At 43.8% G+C, this 22,589-nt stretch overlaps 1 protein-coding gene across 1 annotated transcript in view; it reads right to left on the bottom strand.

Moving 5' to 3' along the window:
* The window catches only part of ARVCF (armadillo repeat gene deleted in velocardiofacial syndrome), a 71,108-nt gene that overhangs the window by 15,471 nt on the left and 33,048 nt on the right, over positions 1-22,589 (bottom strand). The window contains exon 6 of the mRNA XM_010080372.1: positions 476-603. Within this exon, the coding sequence (XP_010078674.1) occupies positions 476-603 (128 nt within the window). The remainder of the gene's footprint in view (positions 1-475; positions 604-22,589) is intronic.

Below are 22,589 nucleotides of genomic sequence, written 5' to 3'. Positions count from 1 at the left end.
AAAGCTGTGAAACACCACCCTGCTGATCCTCAGGCTGCTGATCAGTCCCACTTTGCCGTGCGGTTCTAGAAGTGATCAGGCACGCCCTTGAGAGAACTGCCTGATCAGTGCAGGGATGCTTCAGAGAGGATATCAGAGGACACTGTGGAGTGCAGTTTCCTGAGCAATCTGACAGTTCTATGAACGAAGCATTCAGGACACTCATCTAACAACAGGCTTTTCTGAATGGATGAACCAATGGTTAAGTTGTTTAAGTAGTAAACCCTGTTCACGGTTAAATCATCATGAGCTCAGTGACACTTTAACTACAAATAAGGGCAAATAAGATGTAAATAATTTCTTTGGAGTTCCCATCTCCCTCCTTTTTAAAGGAGATGTAAGTGCACAAAGTAATAGTGCACTTAGAATGGGACACAGCTTTGCTCTTTACTTATACAAAGGAAACACAAGAGACTAAAGAGAAGACTGCACTCACCGTCCAGTTGCCAGCGCTGAGATTCTGCAGGGCCCCTGCTGCAGCTTCCAGAGTGTTGAAGTTCTGACTTTCAGTGAGGATGGAGAGGTACAGTCGCACCACATCTGGCTGATACAGCAACTCAAAGCCTGCAGGTAGGGGAAGAGGAGAATCAAAGCAAGAGAACAGAGAAGACAATGCATGAATAAACACATAACATACCTTTATTTAACCACATATGAGAACAGCCCAGAGAAAGCTACAGCACAGGAAGAAGGGCTTCTGCCACTTCTGTCCAGGACATTTTCTCCACAGTTACTGAAAATGCTGCACACGGGAACTCATGCACAGGACATTCATCTGGGCTGAAGGTCCCTTTTGCTTGTCTTCAGGTTGACAATTCTTTCTGAAACCTGTGCTAAGCTATATGCTGCCTAGCAGGCTGAGTATACACGTGTAGTAAGAAGGTGACAAGACAATTTTTGTCTGCAACAAATCTTACTTTGCATCTCTAGACTGGGTTGCAAACTCAACTTGCACTCCTGTTTTCATTCAAATCTAGCTCAGTACCTTTACAGACACAAACAGGGCCAAAAAGAGCAAGCTACACAATCATATCAGCCAGCCCCTTCTCACACCGAGGTACCAAAAGAAAGATGCAAGATCTCAAAGTGACTAGAATGCCCAATTAGTAGGGGCAAGGAGAAATGCTGACTCCACTTCCAATATTAGGTAAAAAATTACACCAGCATTGTACCACACTGGGAGACCGATAACAGACACAGATGTTAACTATCCCCAGAGTGACTGTATCAGCTTTGCAGTTTAAGCATGACAGGAATGAGACCTATTCCTAGCTCCGTCACGGATTTCCTTTCGTGATGCTGAGTAACTGACAATAGCATCTGTGTCTTCACTTCCTCATCCGTAGGATTAGGATTTATCCACCTACCCACATTAAAAAGGGGGGGTCTTAGGCAAGAACTCCATCATTCCAAGTTGTGTATTTTGAAGCAATTTTTATCTAGCTTTCTTCACCAGGTGTGGCATGACACACTGCATTGATGAGGGAAGAGTACGCAAGCATCCAGTTAGAGGGCTTGCTAGACAAACAGGATCTTAAAGATCACGGTGCTGTTCAGGTAATGTGAACAAAAACCTAAACCCACTGAAGTGTTTTGGTGAGTGCAGGAAGGCACAAGCAACATATGGTCACCACAGACTCATCTGCAGCCACTGTAGCTAGAAGATATTTCTGGATTGGTGGCTTTTGGGGCGTTTTCAATAAGTAAAATTCAGCAGGCATTACCTAGGGAAGGATTTCTGGAAAAATATGATGTGAAAGAAAGTATGAAGGTGTGAGTGAGTTTAGGCAAAGAGGAAATTTGAAGCTTGTTTTGAGCGGAAGATTTTTTTTTTTCTATTTGTACATGTGAAAAGAATGCTTTTCACATAACAGGATGCTGTCCTAGAAGCATAGCATAATAATTCAAAGCAAATTTTCCACCAGCAAGTCAGGAAACGTACAAACACAAATCCCTCCCTCTCTCCAGTACTTTCTCTTCAAGATCACTCATCTCTCATACACATTATTTTTCAGCGCATATCAGATTAACCTTCTTCAGACATCTCAGATCAAACCTAGAAGCAAAAAAACTGAACAATGCTATCCTATCAAGCTGGTATTCTATCAATTTTTTATTTTTAAAATTTTCAGTTGCTAAAGGCTTTCTGAAATTGAAGCCTTGCATTTCAAATCTGTTTCTCCATACTTTTCATACTAGTTATTGCTGTGGGACTAGGTGAGTCAGTATCTTAGATCTCAATACTTTAAATCTTGTGTAACACTACCCACACACACAGGCCGTGTTAACCCCCTGGATATACAGGGCTTATTTATCCCACTGAAAGCAAGAAAACACTTTATCAGTCCAGGGTTTCTGTGCTCCACACCCCAAAACTGATCTGTGCATGAGGACCCACAAGCTCCCACGCGCTGGATCACACTTTCCCTGCGCAGCTTCTCCCTTGCATCCCAGCACACTCGCATTCTTCTCAGATGACTGGGGAGTTAACCTGCTCCATCTCTATGACTGGTTTTAATGCCACCACTTGCTTACCACATGACACCCTACAGATACGTGCAAGCCGCGACAGATGGTGATCCCCAAAGGCATCCTGCCAATCCACACCACTCACTTTCCTCTTCTCCAGTGTCCTCTCCTTGTGTTAGGATCATTGCCCTCTATATTGAATGCTGAGAAAAACTGTAGTTACTTAATACATGAAGCATGAACAGTTGTATAGCTTTTCTCCATTCCTCAAATAAGTTTGTGATTATCTGACTCCAACACGACCTTCATATCACCTTTTTTCTCTGCACTTCACAAGGTGAATTGGCAATCTAAGAACTCCTCAAGGAAAAACACCACTGCCTGAGAAGTGCGTAGTATTCCTTTTCTTGATGCTAATACCTAAAAAATCTCTTAGGATGCCTTACTGGAGTTTTGACACACTGCTGTCTTCTAAGGAAGCTTTGCTGGAATGTAAATCAGATCATAAGAAGGGATGAAGGCAGGTTCATTAACAGATAATATTAATACAGAATATTTATCACCTCTGAATTTGAGCTCAGAGCTGCCTGTGGTTAAGTGACATGCGATTGCTCAGCCAGTCTTCTCTGATAGCTTTGTTTTAGTGCCTAGTCACAACTCCAGCATACATGGACACAGCCCCACATGTGGACCCTCTCCTGTTACTTTAGTGCCCTTTCTGCCAGCCTGTGCATTCCTTTCTGCCTGGACACTCTTCCTCCTTCGCAGCACCTCACTGCGTGTGAATGCCAAGATGCAACAACCCTCTCGCCTCTGCTTACCTCCCGTGGACAGAGCTGCATTCCAGTCACGCACCTCCTGCCCGCTCTCTCTCATTACTCCTCTTCACGCGTGAAAGCCTCTCCTTTTTCCTACTTACTAATGGAAGAGCACCTCAAAGATGTCTTCACCTTCTCTCTTCAATAACGCGCAGCATTTCCTCTGCCAGTTACCAGCACATTCCTGCTTTGGGGCACAGCCCCTTCGCCTGTTTGGTGGATGATTCCCACCCCACTCTGCACATCCCCACTTTCCAGCTCCATTTATGCCTCTGCCCCATTAGCATCTGTTTTAAAAAGTCAGCAAGTGCTATGCTCCATATACGAAACCCTGTCCTCCCTCGTGTCCCCCCTCCCCTCACCTGCTGCACACTTCCAGCACTGCAGCACTCTGCCAGCCTGCCTACACCAGGAAAAGGCAGGCAGGAGCTGCTAAAGCAAAGTATGATGAATGCCCCTCATGGCTGGCTGCCCATTAGCAGAGATGAGAGCCTAATAGCAAGCAAGTTACTGCTGCACCGGAGGGTTTTTCCCTCATTGACAGCAAGCTGACACTTTTCATAAGCGTTGTAGTCCCATAAAAAGAAACAAACAAGTTTTATATTTTCTCCATCTGCCTCCTGTCCTAATGAATCCAGCTCTGCTATTTATAGGATGCAATTTGTCTGAATTATTATAAATTTCCCTCCAGTGTTGTGTGGAGGCCTCGCACATTTTTCCATGAAGCACTTCAAGCACGTTCCTGGGAAGCACAGCTGGTCTCACCTCCATTAAGCACCTGCTTCTCTTCGAAACTGATTTCCTTAATTTCAAGATCATCTTAATTATTTTTTCAGGTAATGCTGCTTTTGTGCAATATACGGGTAATTGCTTATATCCATTTTTTACATGGAAATGAGAAAAGAGGGTCATTAATGATAGGTAACACATCAAATGAGAAAAACATCCACTGTTTTTAATTTTATTTAAAAAGCTCTTGTAATTATAGCCCCAGATTCAGCATAGCCCTTAAAATTATAATTCCTCCCAGAATAGATGAGATTTTTCCATCAGTTATGGATTTGTGCTGAGTTGCAATCTACACTGTTTCCTCCTGGAAAAGCACAGGGATAAGTCATTTATTGCTTTTTTTCATTGCAGAGAGCAAAGTAAACAAGGTCGCTATATTAACTTTTGCCTTTTGGCAAAGCAGAAAATGCCCGGGACACTGATGTCATTGTGAGCGTCAGACATTTTACAGCATCTAAGCATTGCCCCCAGCTCAGGGCATGAATGTGCATGCAAAAGATCTTCCACATTAGACTCGCATTCACCAACACTAGTCTCATCTTTCTGAAAAGAGGAAGATGAGCTTCTTTGCAGCAGAGTAGCTCAAAATTGGTAAATGGATTAGTACTGTGTGTTCATGCTACCAGGAGGTGCCAAGTGGATTATCCGTTATGTGCCCACAGAACAGTGACAGCACAGACAGTGATTTCAATCCTGAACAGAAAACACCTGAGGAATTAACTGGGGGTAATTGGCCATCTTCATCCATCCAACCCTCACTCCCTGTGCCAAGAATGATGCAGCAGTTCCTGGATTATCTCCTCCACGAACCTATTTGCTTTCATATTGGCAATGCTGATCCTGTGCCTGTACTTAGCTACATTCTGGCAACAACATAAAATACTGCACCAGGTGCCTCTCTCTGATATGCCAGCTTAATCTCAAACTCAGACAACTCTCTTTAGAGTAAGGTTGCCAAATCTTTTCCCCTTCACCACCCACCCCATTTAGGATCTATTCTCCCCCTACAGGCATGGGAAATTATAGACACCTGGATACTGGTCAGATGAGAGTTCTCCTACTGCCATAGCAGAAATGTGCTGCTTCATTTTCCATCCCTACAAAAACCAGGTTGCTGTTTAAAAAGAGAGGCAGACGTCATCTCAAGTTGGAAGGACGTCGGCAACACTGTACGAAAAATTAGAAAAAAAAAATCACTAAAACAAACTCATTCTTGCAGTGTCCATAGGCATGCTTACAGCAGAGTTTTGATTCAGACCACTTTGGAAACAAATCTCCCACTTACTGAGCTTTGGTTCCCAACACAGAAATCACAGTACCACCTGAACTCCTTTTGGGATGAAACTAAACCAAGAGATGCTCTCCAGGTCCACACCAAGTGTGTGCTGACCAGGAATGGCAGTTCAAGGGCTGGTCTGTCCTGAGCCCCTCCACTCGCTCATGTGGCCGTGGCTGTGCCAGCCGATCCCGAGCGCAGGATGTGACAGCCACCGGCAGATGGAGCGAGAGGAGCCCAAACTGCAAATTCTCCGCAAGGTCATATACTAACAGACTTCGTAGAACAAGAAAGCAGCTCCCTAAGCAACTAGGAAGCTATGAGCCAAAAGAAAGAAAAAAAGAAAAAAAAAGTAAAGAATCATGTCAGTAAAAGAAACGAACAATTTGATTCTGCAAGAAAGAAAAGCTCCACAGATCTTGGACTCCTGCCCTCTGCCAACAACAGGCTGGTAACTTCATTACAGCCTGGGTAGCTCATTGTTTGCAAGTTAAACAGTTGTAAACCAGGGTTTCCGAATTATTTGCTACAGAAATGCTTTCAGAATATGTAAGCAGCACACCAGCCCTGCAGTTCAACCCCCCTTCCAGGAACGCCTCACCCCGCAGTACGGTTTATAACAGACTGCATGAAAACCCCATAGAAGGCGGGGGGAGGCAGCTGGTTACTTTTATAAAAACAGTAATCAGATCCTTAAAAAAATCAACCCACCAGCTCGATTCCATCTGTATGCTGTGCTCCAGCACCCCGTGCACAAAGCAGCCTGAGTGCCAACATAAACTTGCAAGATACTTCTAATTGAAAAGCTTAACAGTAGCGAAAACGCAGCCAGCTCCAGCAGAGCCAACACTTGGCGTAATCGATGGAGAATGCAGCTCAATGCAGATACATGTAGAATACTGAGTGTCATACAACAGCGGTGTAGCAAGCTTCTGCAACGAATGAAGAAGAAACGATAGGTGGAAAGCTCTGAGTAGTCCCTGCAGCGTTCACTTCAAGGTGCAGTACAAGTCAGGACAGGTATTAACTTACTGCAGAGATTCAATCAAGAATGCAGCATCCACCACTGAGCAGGAGCTCTGAAGACAAACAGAATGGCCTTTGAATAGCATTGAAAAGAACAACCAGAATAATATGGGACACACGAGACTCAAATCAGGCTTGAGGGAATGTTTAAGAAGGGTTTTTCTATTTAGAAAATGAACACCATGGTGCGTGACCTTTCCAACTAATCTACTAAATCACACACAAGTTCTTAAATTACATAAACTCTTCCCAGCTTACCATGTACTCCTACAATGAAAGCAGCAATGGCACGCTAGTTAAAAAGGGAAGCAAGCACCCCCTGCCCCAAAGGATGTAACAGGAATGTTACCTACCAAGTGTGGAGGTATGAAAAAAAACAGTACAGGGAGCTGGGCTGATTGCAGGGAAGCCAGGAAGGCAGCAAGGAAAGCAAATGGGAGGGCAAGGCAGTGCAGGAGAAATAAGGATGCCTGGGAAAGCAAACTGCTGCTATTTCTATTACTCTTTACATTTCCCAAGCTCCACAAGCTGTCATCAAAGTAACTTTGCAGTGTGCTTTGTAAAAGGTTGGTTATATTCCACTTCATACCCAAAGAATATGCCATCCAACAAAGAGATGGCTCAATTAAACACAACCCATTTTGACCTTGTGTCAGTTCCAGCACTTCTGTGAGCAGACACGTTAGAGCTAACACAGTTTTCCCTTCCAAAGGCCCTGCAAGCAGCGGTTCTCCCAACAGCATTTGACACACTGCCCAATAACAAAGGCTTTTTTCAAGCACACGCAGCTAAGTCTCTTGGCAACTGGAGATGTTCTGTTAACAACCTTCTCTCCTCTGTTCACTAATCAGCAGCAAAGGCTCTGGAGGACCAATACTTAATAAGGATCTGAACGTGGCTGCAGTTAACTAGAGCACTACGCAAGCTCCTAGTTCAGAAGGGGAACGTGCTGTCCCCCTTGGGCTGCTCCTGAAGGAAGGGAAATCCCTGCAGCCAGGCTGGTGCAACAGGGAAGGGATTGCTGCTAAAGGACTCCAACTGACGGGAGAGGAGGCTCAGGGGTGAACTGCAGCACACTGAAGCATTTGTAGGTCACCTTTGGCAGCATTTATGTTTGTTTTTGAGAAACACCATTGTTACAAGCAACAATGCTTTGGACCTGAAGTTAAGGCCTTTGGCTGAATGATTAAAATCGACGGTTCATGCAAATAGCCTCCTTTACCCCAGTCACAGAAGACTTGCATCTGACCTTGGAGACTTTAAATACAGCACATGAAACGTTAACACTTGCTCTCTTGCCAGTTTCTCTGATCCAAAGTTATTTTTATTTACTCCACAATGATAACTGAATGCATTTTCTTTTAAACGGAACAGGATAATCCTGTTATTCCCAAAGCAAGTCTGTTTTGAAATACAATTTGTATCTAAAAATCAAATATTAAATCACATTCTCTCCCTCTCTCACACACAGAGCACACACTGGAGTCTCTGCTTTGTGAGCTACATACCGAACTTCATCTGCGTGGAAGTACAGGCTCCCTCTTCCCATCACCAACTCACCGGGGTGTCCGCAAGCCCCCAGAATGCACTCCAGGCCCTGCCTCACCACTGCAAGATCTCAAAATGGGACTTGGTTCAAAATCCTGGCTCACATACCCAAGTGAATAGGAAACTAATTGGCACCAAAGGTCTGCCAGCTCTGCAGGGTGTCAGAGTGTGACATCGCAGCCGTGCAAGGGGACAGTACTCCTGGCAGCTCCGACACACCTCAGACTCTAAGCTGGGGGTGAACACTCTCTTGCCAAGAGAAACACTGTGTCTGTAGCAGTCTTACCGGTTGTGGCTGTTGTTTACTCTTGTCTCAACCACTACAGTGTTTTAAGATAAAAGACAGATGAGGCTTACCAGGCTGGTGATCTCGCTGACAGCGGATCAATATGCCAGGAGCACAGCAATGCAAATCTAGATGGGGGCAACCTCGCCTGCTGCCTCCAGGGAAGCTTCCTTCGGAAGCTTTCGGGTTGGACACACGTCTCTAACAGCTGACACCAACAGGATGCTGGGCACAGGGATGATGCGCATTGCACAGGGGACTTCTTAAACGGACCGCAATCTGGCCCGTGCGTACGAGATCAGTACCAAGCGTGTCATTGATCATGCTACATTTCCCTGGGAGGGAAAATCTGAATTTCCAGATGCTGTCTGCTACGGAACAGGAATATTAGAACAACAGTGGACAAGGTCAAACATCCATACTTATTCTCTTAGATCTCAGGCTGCTGCTGCTGACCATGGGTGCTTGGGACACATCTGTGCCCATCTCTGCAAGAGCCCAGAATTACACGACTGACTTGTTTTCGTTCTCCTCTCTGAAAGGACCCAGCTGGTAGTGCCTGGTGATCGCTCACATGCCCTGAGGGGTGTCTCCTTGTGTGTGGCACTGAACAGCTCTATTTTGTCACCCTCCTTTTCAGCCACAGATAGCAATTGCAAGGACTGCACAATCCACGCTGGAAATCAGAACACTGCCCAGCCCGGCAGGCTTGTCTGACTGCTGGCGCTTGGGCCAGTTACACCAGTAGAAAATGCGGAAGCTCAGGGAGGTGTCAATTTACTGTCCACAGAGCTCCAAGCACAAGCCAAGAACATGTGGGGATGCCACAATAATCCAAATTGATAGCACTGCCAAAGAACATTCCCCATTCGCGACTCTGGAAAGACACAGTAACGAGGTGACACTACAGAAAGGCTCATTTGCTACAAGCAGGTGTGAAAATGGACCCCTCTTCCTAATGGGGAAAGCTTTTAGCTCGAGGAATCTCTAGGCTGGAATGAACTTACTCTCTGCCTTGGTAGGGTTTGAATTCACTGCTCTTTGGAGCACATTGCAAGCCTTTTCCATTTAGCTAAGCTTTCCCAAAGGAACAAAAGGAATGGAGAGATGGCTGGCAAAGCTAATGAGGATTGGGAACTTGAGGAAAATTCTTTCTTTTCACATTATATAAACAAATGTGGTTCTACAACTGTACATTCATGTATACATGCTAGAACCTGTGTGTTTTCAGGGACTTTTCCTTAAACTGAAAACAACAAAGACAGTTAAAAACACTTTCCTTACAAACCCCACATACAGCTCAGTAAAGCATGCTACTGCTTCTGATCATAGCTACCATGTGATGCAGCTGGACAGACCTGGGATCTAAGACAGACTCTCTTCTCTGCTGTTACTAGTGTAGATGCCTAATTGTCCAGCCCAACCATCAAAAGGTTGGAGCTTACTGTATAAAATGTGTTTATTGAAGAGAGATACTGAGTGATTCCCTGCAGGAAAGCCCATTAAAAAAAAAAAAAAAAAATCACACCACAGCTATGTGCAGCAGTAAAATACAACATGTTGCTGTTAGTATCCTACCAGCAAGTCCAACAGCCTCATAACACAAAAACGTCTCAGAACTAGAGTCATCACTGAAAATGAACAGCGCTGTTAAGGGACTCCTTCCTTCAACTTGGGGCTGCCTGGACCTAACCATTTTCCTTCCTCTGGTCTTTGGTGTGTGTTTCACTACAGATCATGTGTTCCAAATAGCCTTTTTTTGGCCTCAAGCCCCCGTAAAACTCAGCTTTGCAGTTCCAGATGCCAATCAGCTGCTTTGACTCCAGGAAGCTAATGAGCTTTTAGCTTCCTCCCAGCTCAGTAGTAGAAACCTGTCTGCAGAGAAAAGCTTACTGCAAAAGGAATCATGCATTAGTCCCTGCCTCCAGATGCCACTTAAGGAAATTTATTTTATTAAAAAGATTCTAACATTATTCAGAAGTGTTTAGGTGTTGAACAGCTTTGTAAACTTACTGTCAGAAAACCCCAGCAAGTAGGGAAGCACAGAAAAGGGGAAGAAACACTACAGAAGACAGCTGGAAGGGAAAATAAAAAAACCCTACATGGTAATACTTATTTTAGGTGAAATACCCACACACCCTTAGATATGAAGTACAGAGTTATGCAAAAAAGGTGGAAAAAGCACAAAAAAGTCTTTCGCACCTCTGCAAACCTCTTAAATATCTTCTTTCCTATATCCGAGAGACCGTATGAAATGGACTGGATCATGAGGTATGGTCCCACTAAGGGTCCTCCCCTGCTGTATGAATTATAGGGGACATAGTAGGCCAGTACATGAAAGCTCCCACGGGGCTGTGGAGTGGGAGAGAGGCCACAGTGCTACACAGTGCAAAGCTGTAAGATCCAGCATCAGGTGGGAACCAGCTGTCAGACTGGAGAGCTCTGCACTACGCACCCGCGAGGTGACACTGCAGAGCTGGAGCAGAGGACGGGCAGCAGCCAGCCACTCTGGCAGCCTGGCTGGTGTTGGGGGACAACGATGGAGGGGACAGGACTGTAGTGAGTGGCCACTTCTTTGCCTGGATGCAGCGGCCACAGTCCTCCAGACCTCCACAGATGCTATTTCTCTCCAACAGACCCATGGTGAGTCAAGGGGGGACCCAGCACCTCGGGGGCTCAGCCTTCTCTGCCCTCATGCACTGGGGCGCTGGCACTGATCTTAACCAGCAAGGCAAAACCAAATCTTCCATCCCGCGGGAATTCACAGGAACAGGGCTGCTTTGTCAGGTAGGAGACCATGGGGGTTTCCACTGACTGCGCTTCAAAACCCTGTTCTGCTGCTGAGGGACTTTCTGCGCTGGGTTGAAAGCCCGCACGCTCCTGACAAGCGCTTGGATGTATCAGCAACGGGCGCTGCTCAGAGCTGCGACAGACAAGGATCGACAGACAGTATTTCCACTCGGGCTGGCACCTGTCAGGTTCTCCCCTTCGCCGCCTGTCTGAGTTTTATCTTCAGTGCCAAGGGAAAAACAACTTCAAGAAAAAAACCAAAATCTTTTCAGAGCTCACATACACAGAACTACGCTGGGAAGCCAATTTGAAACCTTCTTTCTGGGTTACTCATGCTTCACTGAGTCTACTTATACTTCCACTTCTCATCATGATTTTTATATAAAGTCTCATAAATGGTCATAAGCCATTACACACGTATTTGGCTATTCATATCAATTCAGTTGCTTGTTAAAGGCCCGTCTGCTTAAGGCAGTGAAGGGCAGCAGAACTCCACAGCTTGAATTCCTCAAATAAAAGTGAAAAATAAATCTGTCTATTCTCCAGTGGATCTGCCCTCACAGAAACACCAAACACTTCAAAATAACTTCCCAGTAGGAAGAAAATATTTGGACACAAACAACTAACCTTTTTTGGGGAAAGGGTATCAGAATCCAAGCTGAGAAGCAGCTAGCGGGTCCAGCCTCAGCCTAGAGGAATGAAAGGTCAGTGATTCCTAATCACCAGGACTGGTATCGGAAGCCTGTTCAGTTCATTACAGGCAGAGTCCTGCAATCTTGCCTTTATAAACATTTTATGAGCAAGTGCCATATGGAAAGACTCCCTGAAGTTATTAAATAATTTATTATATGCCAACCCAAACAACTTCCTCCGATCCTGTTTGTGTCTTGAAATTGCTAATTAGTTCCTGCTACAGCTTCCAGAATCAAAAATGTGTTTCAATTCCTCTCTCCATTTCATGAAAGCTGCCACACACACCCAAAGGCAGCCCAGCGCCTCTAATCTGTCTCAATTACAGTCACTATGCTGCTGTCAGGCAATTTGAGTATCTCCCAAGCATCCAAGAAAAATAATTTGACGTTTCCAATGTCAAATAAATGTCAGGCCAAAGTGGAAGCTGCATGTACAGAAGATTTTCATCAACTTCTCTAACAAAAAATGGACCTTGCAGACTAGGTTTTCAAGGTACAGTATTTGGGTACTTTATTCTCATGCATTTCAGCATGAGCTAGAAACCCTAATGCCTTCAAGAGCAGAGATAGAGCTGAGATACTTGGTTGAACCGAACAGAGGAAGCAGAGACACGTTTCAGGAGACAACAGGGGAACATTACACAGCATCCAGCTGCAGCCTGGCCCCATCTTTACCATCCTACACAGCCCACATTCACAAACCACTGGAAAGTCATATGAGAAATTTTACAACAAAGCCACAGCAGACCCCGCCTCAAAGCAACACTGACAGCTTCTATCAAACAGTGAACCCCTAACCCAACAGCCGCTTCGTTCAGGACAGCTTTCCATTTCAATGCAGCTTTCTTATGGTAATACTATGCAATTAAAAACTGAGCTTAAAACTACCCGTGTAAGAGATTCTAAGCAGAAGCCGACATTTACTACACAGGTTGTTCATGCCTACAGAAAACTCTGAAAAGATGAGTGTAACTGTAAATAAGGTGAGATACTTCCTCAAAAGTATTGAAACTTCTATCATGGTACAACCTATACCCGTTTCTAATCGTTCATAAACGCAACGCAGTGTTATGAGCGCCCTGATGGCTTCTCATGGGCCGTCTGAGTCCGTAGCTGGATCCAGCAATAGGCCTCCAGACTGCAATGAGGGGAGCGGCACCAAATTTTAAGTGTTTCAGGGAAGCTGAGCTCCAGCCACACAGAAAACTGCCAATACTGTTTAATCTCAATGGGTTTAATCTCAGCATTGCTTTCAGCAAGCAGATACGTAGGATTTGGAAAGGACCTGCTTGTTAGGATTTAAGTGTTAAGCAAAACCTTGCAGAACCGCCCAAATCTTTGAGTCACTCATCCCTCTACCAGGTCTTCAGTTTTAGACACTAGCACTAACCTGAAGGGAAGCACTCTCACGTAATTGAACAAATGGGATCATGTCTCATGCTCCTAACACCCACGCCTTCTCATTCCTTGAGAAATCCCAAACACACTGCAGCACAACGAGCACTCCAGTCATCCTTGGCATTTATCTCTCCTCTTACACATCTGGAAGCTGTCTTTCATGCTCTGCAGTGATCACTAGCATGTTTTACGACTCAATGCACTCAGTATCCCCAAAAGGGGAGTGGGAAACCTGCACTTGCAAGGAATGCAGACTTACAATCTCCCAAGTGCTTAAAGGTCACTGGGGACACTCCAGTTAAGAGAGATCCTTTCTCTAGATCTTATTCTTGTCCCCTCACATTTTGAATGAGTCTTTGGAAGTGCTTTTCTTGCTCATCATTTTTAAGCTCTCAGCAGGACGATGCAATTATATCCTCAATTATGATTACAGATTTGCTGGTTGCAATTTTAGAGGTCTCAAAACAAAACTCATTAGATTAAATATTCTTCCTGGCTTTGTATGAGAGGGACAAGAAGAACTGATGTTTCCAAATGGAGGGCATTTGCTACCCGGCTTGTTAGCATGAGCCAGCAAAAAAGATGTTGTTTTAGAAATCAGGAAGCCTCGTCTCTATTCCCAGCTCTGCCACTGACATGTCATTTAAATGCACAACACACTTCAGCAGTCTGTGTCCCACTCTCCCCTCCCACTCTATTTCTGTCTCGCCTATCTAGATGTGGCCTGTTCAAGGAGGCTGTCACACTGTGGCAGGTACTTACACTTTACTGAGGCTACTGCTAAAAGTGAACACGAAGTTGCTCTAAACGCCTCCTACAAAAGCAACAAAACGTTGAGTAAAGTGAGGAGAGCGGAAGGCACGTGAAACGTGACAGAACTGGAGGTGAGGTGGAAGGACTGCTCTTCACACATCCTCCTTCCAGATAAGCCTGAACTATGATGTATTCCTAAACAGACAAAACACATTTCATGCTATTACGGACTTCCAGTTTTCCCTATGACCAAGACACAGAAAATTCATGGCTGAAACTAATGGTCTGAGAGGTCGAAATAAAAATGTTCTCCTTTCTACCACATACTGATCGACATTCGCACTGATCACCTGAAAATGCCTGGGTCAGCAATCAAGCTCTCAGTGGGTTCAGAGCAATGAACAGCTGGATCGACTTTGCTTTCTAAACCATGCAGAGGTAAGATTTCCCCCCTCCAGCTGACAGGTAAATTTAAGTGTCTGCTTTATAATGTAAAATGCCTGCCTCCCAGTTCAAGGTCATTTTTCTTCAATCCACAGCTAGAGGTATATGGCAAATTAAGTCGTATCATTCCCCTGTCATGTTGGAGAAGGGGGGAGCTTTTAAGCCTGTGCAGAGCACTCAGGGTTATAGAAATAAATACGGCTTTATATAGCAGCTTTCACATTCAAGATAGCTCAAAGTGGCTTACAGAGTAATGAGTCAGATAATGGGACTGCAGCAGCTGTGTAGGTAAACGCGCTAGAAATTAATGCTGAGAAAACAGAAGTCTTAATTTTTTTTATTCTTTTTATTTGCCTTTCTGCAAAACACAATTGCAGCTTCAGTCTGACTGATGAGCGTCAGTGACTTCTGCAATTTAGCATGCACAGGTTATCTGACATTCCAGTTTATTTTAATTTTCAGATTAACTCCATGATTAAAGCTCTCCATTAACTCTAATAAATACTGTTCAAGCAAAGATGGAAAAAATGCTAGACACCTTACTGCATGTACCTCCCCTGCCTTGGCTGCGTTATAAGGAAAGCCTCCTTGCCTGATCTCTAGTACCTCAATTTGCAATTAGTTCAGAAACACACAATTATTTTTTATTCCATTTTCTCTCCCCCATCATTAGCTGTTACAAGCACACCCTCAAACACTGATTAACAGTGTTGTGAGGACTCCATGGTTTACTGTGCTGACACCAGAAAAAGTACGTAAGTAAAAATATATTTGTCTTTTTAAAAAGCCATACCTTGGAGAGGAAAAACAAATAATCAATCAACCTGAGATCCAACAATCAAGATGCATTTTGCACATATCCTCTCCCAGGTTCCACGGGCAAACAGGCTCTCTCCTTCCTCCCATCCGAGTCACCAAGCTAGCTGTCATGGATAACGTTGTTTTGGAAAAACCTTGCCCTTAAAAACACAAGTGCTGTTTTTTTGCAGACTTTTTTGGCTGACTTTGTAATCAGTTAACAGAGTCACACAGAACAACCAGGTTGAAAGACAGTGTGGGGAGGTCACCTGGGCCAGCTTCCTGCTCAAAGCGTGCTCAGCGCTGAATTTAGACCAAGTTATTTACGGCTTTGTCCAGTCAGGTCTTGAAACCCTTCCATGATAGAGAGCCCTTCAAAACCTCTCTGCGGAACCTGTTCCAATGCTTAATCACGGGGCATTAGCCTGCATTTCTGTGGGCAAAAGCATACCAGACAAGACAGCCAGGGTATCCCAGCCAGACGCTTTAAGTGAGATTCGAGCGCTGCCTCTGCTGTTGAGCTCTGAAGCTTCTGAGTCACACAGGCCCTGAGAAACCTATCCACATTGCTGCTACTCCTGGAGGCACAGCCTTCCTATCACTCACCCAGAGCTGTAACTGCTTCCTTTACGTAGTCACAAACGCTTTCTGGAAATCCGGCAAGGGATTTAAATCAACATTACACCATTTTTCTGCTTCAGCTGTTCTGAAACTTTCTGCTGTTCTCTTAACTTGTCAAATAGCTTCGTCAGCAGAACTTCGCTGCGGTACTTTTGATGGACACTAGAGACAACCCTAACTTCGTGCAACAAGGTTTTTGTAATGGATTTTGATATGAAATTTCATCTCTAAATTCCGACAGAGGCCGAGTTCCTCTTCCCTGGGCTTCGCGATAATACCGGCTGGGCAATCAGGACAACTTTCTGATTTGCACCCTCTTCTAAGTATCATCGGGGGGAAGTCTCCAATCTTTCATTGTTGTTGCTTCTTAACTGAAACTGAGTAAGTGGCACAGCAGAAATCTGCCATAACGCAACAGGGATGGATGGATGGAGTTTTTCACTGCAGTGACTAAGTCCCAAGACTGAGGCAGTTACAGTTCTGTGGGATAAGCAGCTCCCCACCAACTCCTGCTTCTATTCCTGGCAGACTTTCTTGGCACATTCTCAATTTATAAACAGTCCTTGAGCAGCATCTGTATAATGAGCTATGCTCTGTAACAACAGGCATTCTATTTTAGAGTACCAATTAGAACTGCTTGTAGAACAGAAATCCTAAATGAGACATGCAAAACATACACGCAAACTGGAGGGTGGGGAACGAAGAGTATTCACCATTCTTAGCGGGGGCAAACAGTACAGGGAGGGCTGTGAAAAAAGTATGACAACTATCACTTTCCAACAGTAACTATTTTATCATCAGAAATGTTAACCAAGTATAAAGGACACGAAAATCCAATCAGAGGTTGAAGGGTTAAGATCCTGCATTACCAGAGAGCAGACACTGCTGTAACTAAGGTAAATGGTGTAGCAGGGCTGAAAAATTGCCAAGGTCTTTAGTTATGTATTGTTTTCTATATATACCTAGCTATACAGAAAACCATAAATAATACAGTTGAACTTCTCCATAAAAATACACAGGAAAGTCCAATATGCATAGCTAGAATATAAAGCAATTCATAGTATTTAATATTTTCAAAATACTCTCTACAACATGTACTCCTCAGTCCATTTACACAATATCCTATCAGGGCAAGCAACTACCATCCAACTTCAGCAGAAATGATGCTTTTATTTCATTTTTCTATCACTGTGGTGCTAGCACCAGTTGTGATACACAATACTCTGGCAGAATTTTGCTGTTTTTACAAACGTATCATGTACACTCCATCTGCACTGGTTATCAGAGCAGCAGCGAAAATATCAGTAATTATTCTAGTGAAGGCTGAGGAGGCAGGAGACACTTCACGAGTTCACTATAGCCCTGGCATCTGAATGCAATTAACCTGCCCAAGGCCACTCAGCAAGTCAGCAGCAATGCTGGAATGTGAAAATGAGACTTTCTTACTTCCAAGCTCTGTCCTTTGCTGAAGCTCCAGATCACCCCATCTCCTCTGTAGCTGCTGTAATTACCATGTGCCTGAGTGGAGTTCCTGCTGTTTAGTTTTTCATAGGCTACTGTATTATGCAAGTATATATGGGCTGTTCGAGTTTAAGATGTTATAACCACATGCATAAGTCTCATTTTCTGTGCATTTATAACTTGGCCACAAATTCACATCAAGCTGGAAAGGGAATTTACCACCTGGGATTCTTGTCTTTTGAAGACACTGCTAATTATTATAATAGATCTATATTCTTGGGTGTCAGCCTGAGGCAAGAAGAAGCTGGAAGCTGAGTAGTGACTGGAGTTATTTGATAGTCCCCTAGAGTCGCAGGTGAAAGAACATAAAGGTGGAGAGGGAGAATCTTGTCTCCAACTGCCATCTTTCCCTCTCCATGCACTGAGGAAGACAAAAGATTCAAGAACACAAGAGAAGGATACAGAGGAAGAATAGTTGTGGAAGTTCATTCACTATTTCCAGGATAACCAAAGTACCTTACAGGTGGGTCAGACTTTTCTCATTCAGAAGGAAAAGCCTGAAACACTTCAGAAAGCAAGCTGTCTTCCTAACTCATCTCACATGTGTCCTCTAGCTGTCCAGTGGTAGAAAACAAAGGGAAAAGGAGGAGCGCTACAGGCAAACAAATTACAGCAGAGCCAAGAAGTTAGGGACATGAAAAACCACCTTATGACTTCATGAAGAGCTCCACATTCTCAACCCCATATAAATATAGACCTGAATGGAATTTTTGCATCACTGCAATCACTCCTCCTGCCTCCCCGTCCCAGCAGCTGTTTCCCACTGCTCCCTCAGCTTAAACTTCAAAGCTACATAATCTAAAACTGAAAGAGGCATTCACACTATGAAGTATCCATACTGGGGATGGGGAGGCATTAGTGGTGTTTAACTGTTGAACAATTTCACAGTTGAAATTTCTTCTCCAGTTTACAGAACTCTTCTGGTTCCCAACTCAGATCTTCCCGATACAAAAGTAGATCTCTCTTAACTGGGCAATTTGTAGCCACACGAACATTGTGCTTCCCCCCCCTTACTGCAGCTGCAGGAGCTTTCTGTTCCGCAGATGCCATTTCACCTCTACGAGGAATCTAGCCCGTCTCATCTGTAAATACAATTCTTGCCTGGATGTCCTTATGGAAAAAGCAAGGGACCGGAAAACAGCTCAGAGCTGCAATGTCGAGGCATTCCCGAGAGAGAGCAATGATTTGACAAACACGGTAGCAATTACCAGAACGCAAAGCCAAAACTACTCTTCACATTCCTGGGCAGGCAGATAACACCACAGTAAGAACCAGTCCCATACTGGACTCAAATTCCTCTCACATGATTTGGTGGGATAACTAAACCCTATGCAGCAGAGCTGTGGGAGTCTCAGCAGCATTACGGTATGCAGTCACTGCGTAGGGTTTCAGTCATATCATTAGTATTTCCCCCAGAAAAATATTTGTTTCCTCTCAGTCTCCCAATTGAGAATGTTTTAGGATAGAATCATATTAACAAGTAAAAAGAATTAGCGGCAGAATTCAGAAAGGTCATACACACTTGAGAAAAGCAAGGCTGAACTGCGAGTCCTTATCAATATTTGAATATTCCTGCAGAAATAACGAGTACAAATATACAATATCAAATGCAAGTGATCACAGTAAAACTACAGATAAGGCAGACATGTATCTTCCACCTCCAGACAATTCTGATCCTATGACAATGTGTGCCTATGGCAGGGAATAACAGACCTGCTATACCCAGCACACTACTGAACTACAAACATCACTTAAGTCACCTGTATGTCAAGAAAGAGCTAAAACGATAGAGCACTTGAAGAAAACCACATTTGGCCAACAAACGAACAGTACCACAACAAAAGAGCAGACCGTAAGAGACCCTTGGACACTCAGTGGTGTTCAGTGATGCCCTCTGCAATGGTTTGCTGGCTCCCTATACAACATGGCCCTTTCTTTTATTAAATCTGGATTCTAGCAATATAATGCAATACAAAAGCATAAATGTGCCCTTTACACGTTTGCCAAAGTTCTGGTGCAGCAGCGTGCACCAACATAAAAGCCCAAAGATTTCGTCTAGTTGCTGCTGTTTAGTGCATGGCATGATAACCTCCCACTGTGGGGACCTGTGGGTAAAACACTATCTGGGGAGAATCTGCTGCTTTAGCTGCCCAGCTAGTTCAATACCTGTTAAAAACAGGCTGGGCTTGTTTTGTTTTTTTTAAAGCTTGTGCCACTTAAGTTATGTAGAAGGAAACAGAGGTCGTTCCACAGAAAACATCCTTCGAAGGCCAACCTGTTCAAGGCTTACTGCCTGCACAAAAGCAACAAGGAAGGAACAACCCTTAAGAATCGTGCTAATGATTTATGTTAGGCAGCATCTGTGCAGCAAGGTGAGCTTACCGCAAGACGAGACTGTGAATCACTCACTACTCGGACTGTTTAGCAATGAAGCCCAGGAGCTCTGCGTGGGTATGACACAAATGTACCAGAAAGAACCGTCTGATCCTGGCAACAGGCGGCAAGAACTGAGAATAGCTAGTGACAGGGAACATCATGACAATGAAGCAGGGTTTATTCCACAAGTTTCAAAGTCATCTGTCCCTGAAAAGCGAGGCAGATTCTACTCATTCCTTCTCCTGCCTTGTTGGTGTACATAAAACTTCTCAAGCAAGAATTTCTCATCAGATACAATCCTACAGCAAGTTTCCTTTTAGGTACCCTGGAGTACGTACTGGGACTAGGACTCAGACATAAGTCAAAGAAAAACATCTTCTCATCTCTGCAGATGAGTCACCACCACGCATCACTGGTCACCTCATCTAGAGTTCACAGAGAACTTGTGTTGTCTGTAAACTCTGTAAAAAAACTCTGTAACAAGAGCAACGCTCCTACTGGAATGATTTTCTGTTTTACAGAAGTTTTATCAAGTTAACTATTTGTGACAGAATTTTGCACTCCACTTAAAATCCATGCTAAGTGAGTAAGCACTGAACCCTCTCTGTACCTGTCTCATGCAAGAAACGCACACATCAATAAAACACAGAAGGGTCACAGTGTGTCACAGAGGCTGCAACTCTTAAAGGCTTAGACCAGTCTACTTGAAATGAAAATAATCGTTCTATAATACACTTAGTATTAGTTCAAATTGCTTGAGTTGTCACGTTAAGAACAACAAGAAGCTATTTCAGACTCATTCTTTTCAGTGCAAGAAGCAGAAATGAGACAAAAGACCCAACAGCACTCCTGGACCTCCACTTCACATTCCAGATGCATCTCCCCATATGATTTTTCAGACCCTTCAGTTTCAGCCCTAAACTTGCAATTTATGTTCTACATAATCAAATTGAACAGATCCATAAAGATCACAAATAAGAGTTTCCACCTGTAGAGCACAGCTCTGCAGGCCAGGAAGCCACCCACTGCCATGTTCCAACCCAGCTTTGAACAAACAAGCAGATCAACATAAGAATTGAAGAACATTATGGCAATAAAAGAAGAGTATTGCAGGACAATTAGCAGTCAGCTATGGAAAGAGTTTTAAGAAAGGAAAAATCCACAGGTGCCTGCTCTGAATACCTCACAGATGCTGGGAAAAAGAATGAGAATTTACAGGTACCAGGCTGGAGAAAGTTTGGCAAGGGCAGCCTCCATATGGGAATTTCTCTGTTCAAGGTAATACATTTTCTCTGACTCAAAGCATTGGAAGACAGATGAGAAATCCTTCACTGCTTTCTAAATTATGAAAAACACACAGGACCAAAACGAACACTCTACTTAGTAAAGCAACAGAAATAGGAGATAATAATTCTGGGGAATTCTTAATAACATGCACGAAACACTTGAAAAATGTTAACACAAGAACACGTTACCTGCTCTCACAAAGGAGATCTCCCCAGTCCCTCAATTTCCACGAGCAGGCACAGGAGGGGTGTGGGTGGTACCATTAATCAATCAGTTCTACTCACTTATTCACAATATGACAAAATTAACGATTGAAGGGAGCTGGAAAGGGCAGGTGAGTGCTTGAGTCAACTTGTAAAGATTTTAAGAAAGCAAATTAAAATAGCAGTGAAATGAGAAGAGCAGCTAATCTTAATTACAAACCTAAAGTCAGAGTAAAGCATCAGTGAAGTTTCTCTCTCCCCACACTACACATTGCCTTTAGCTGAAGACAAATTGCCAGCATTTTTGTAATCTACTACGTTAAAGTCATTACCCTGACAGTGCCAGGAAGTCTAATTTCCTGGAGCAGTAACACAAAGATTTATAAGTGAATTTAAACACTCACCTTCTGGAATAGAAAAATCTATCATCAGCATCAGGCTACAAGGAAAGCAACTAAGGATTTCAGACAATGTAGAGAGAAGAAATTTATCTGCAGACAAGTTCACCCAAAATCTCATTCCCTGCCTACACAGGCTGCTGACCAGGGTAGATGTCCACACAAAGCCGAGCTTTCAAATCAAGTCAGCTTTTCTGTGAGCTCCCTGCTGCAACAGAATAGACTTGTTGTACTATAAGGAGCTTTAGCATTAGTTCAGTCTTTCTGCTTGACTTTCTCCTAAACTTTTGTTCCCATTAAAATGGAAGAAAGCTTAAGTAATCAAGATGGAAAAGATAAATTAATAACCACTTTAATAAATGATTTAAAGGAGAGAACAAGTTAGCCCATCCATCAGGCTGAGATGTACCTGCACATGTCTCGTTATGGCTGAAAACTTTCAACTCCCCAATGAGACAAACTGACACCACAGCTGAACTTCAACACCCAAAGCACCTTAGAGCATCTGCTTTTATGCCACTGGATGTATGTGCACATAAACAAGAAGCCATGAGACCTGCTTAAACCAAATAGCACAGAGATCTGGATTTAATTAGGAATAACCTCCTGATTCCATATAAAAAGCTGTTTTGCTCTTCTGGACCTTCTCCTCCCGTGTTCTAGCACTGATGAACAGAAGTGAACAATCCAACACCTTCACATCAGGAGGATGAAATGTCACCACCTTTGTAACATCTTCAGAGAGCTGACACATACCAACGCTAATTCTTTTCAGAAAACCTTACTGCGCAGTCTGCTATCCGAGACACTTTCCACTGCACAGATACGATTAATCCTGATCTTCCCCCCAGTGCACGAGCCTCCTGTCACTATTCCTGTGCAAAAATAAGGACTCTGCAAACAAAGCACAGGAATTGCACTATGCTTTGTATTTCATGTGCACACAGGAGAAATCAGCATTTGCACTGTGGCAGTGCAGAAGAGAACGTGCTGCAGAGGAGACAGTCGGCACCACTATCAGTGACCTACTTTATATCGAAGGGATTTCAGCAAGACT

Source organism: Pterocles gutturalis, unplaced genomic scaffold, assembly GCF_000699245.1.
Source record: "Pterocles gutturalis isolate BGI_N339 unplaced genomic scaffold, ASM69924v1 scaffold13589, whole genome shotgun sequence".
In the NCBI taxonomy this organism is placed as follows: Eukaryota; Metazoa; Chordata; class Aves; order Pterocliformes; family Pteroclidae; genus Pterocles; species Pterocles gutturalis.
This window is presented reverse-complemented; position numbering and strand designations above follow the sequence as displayed.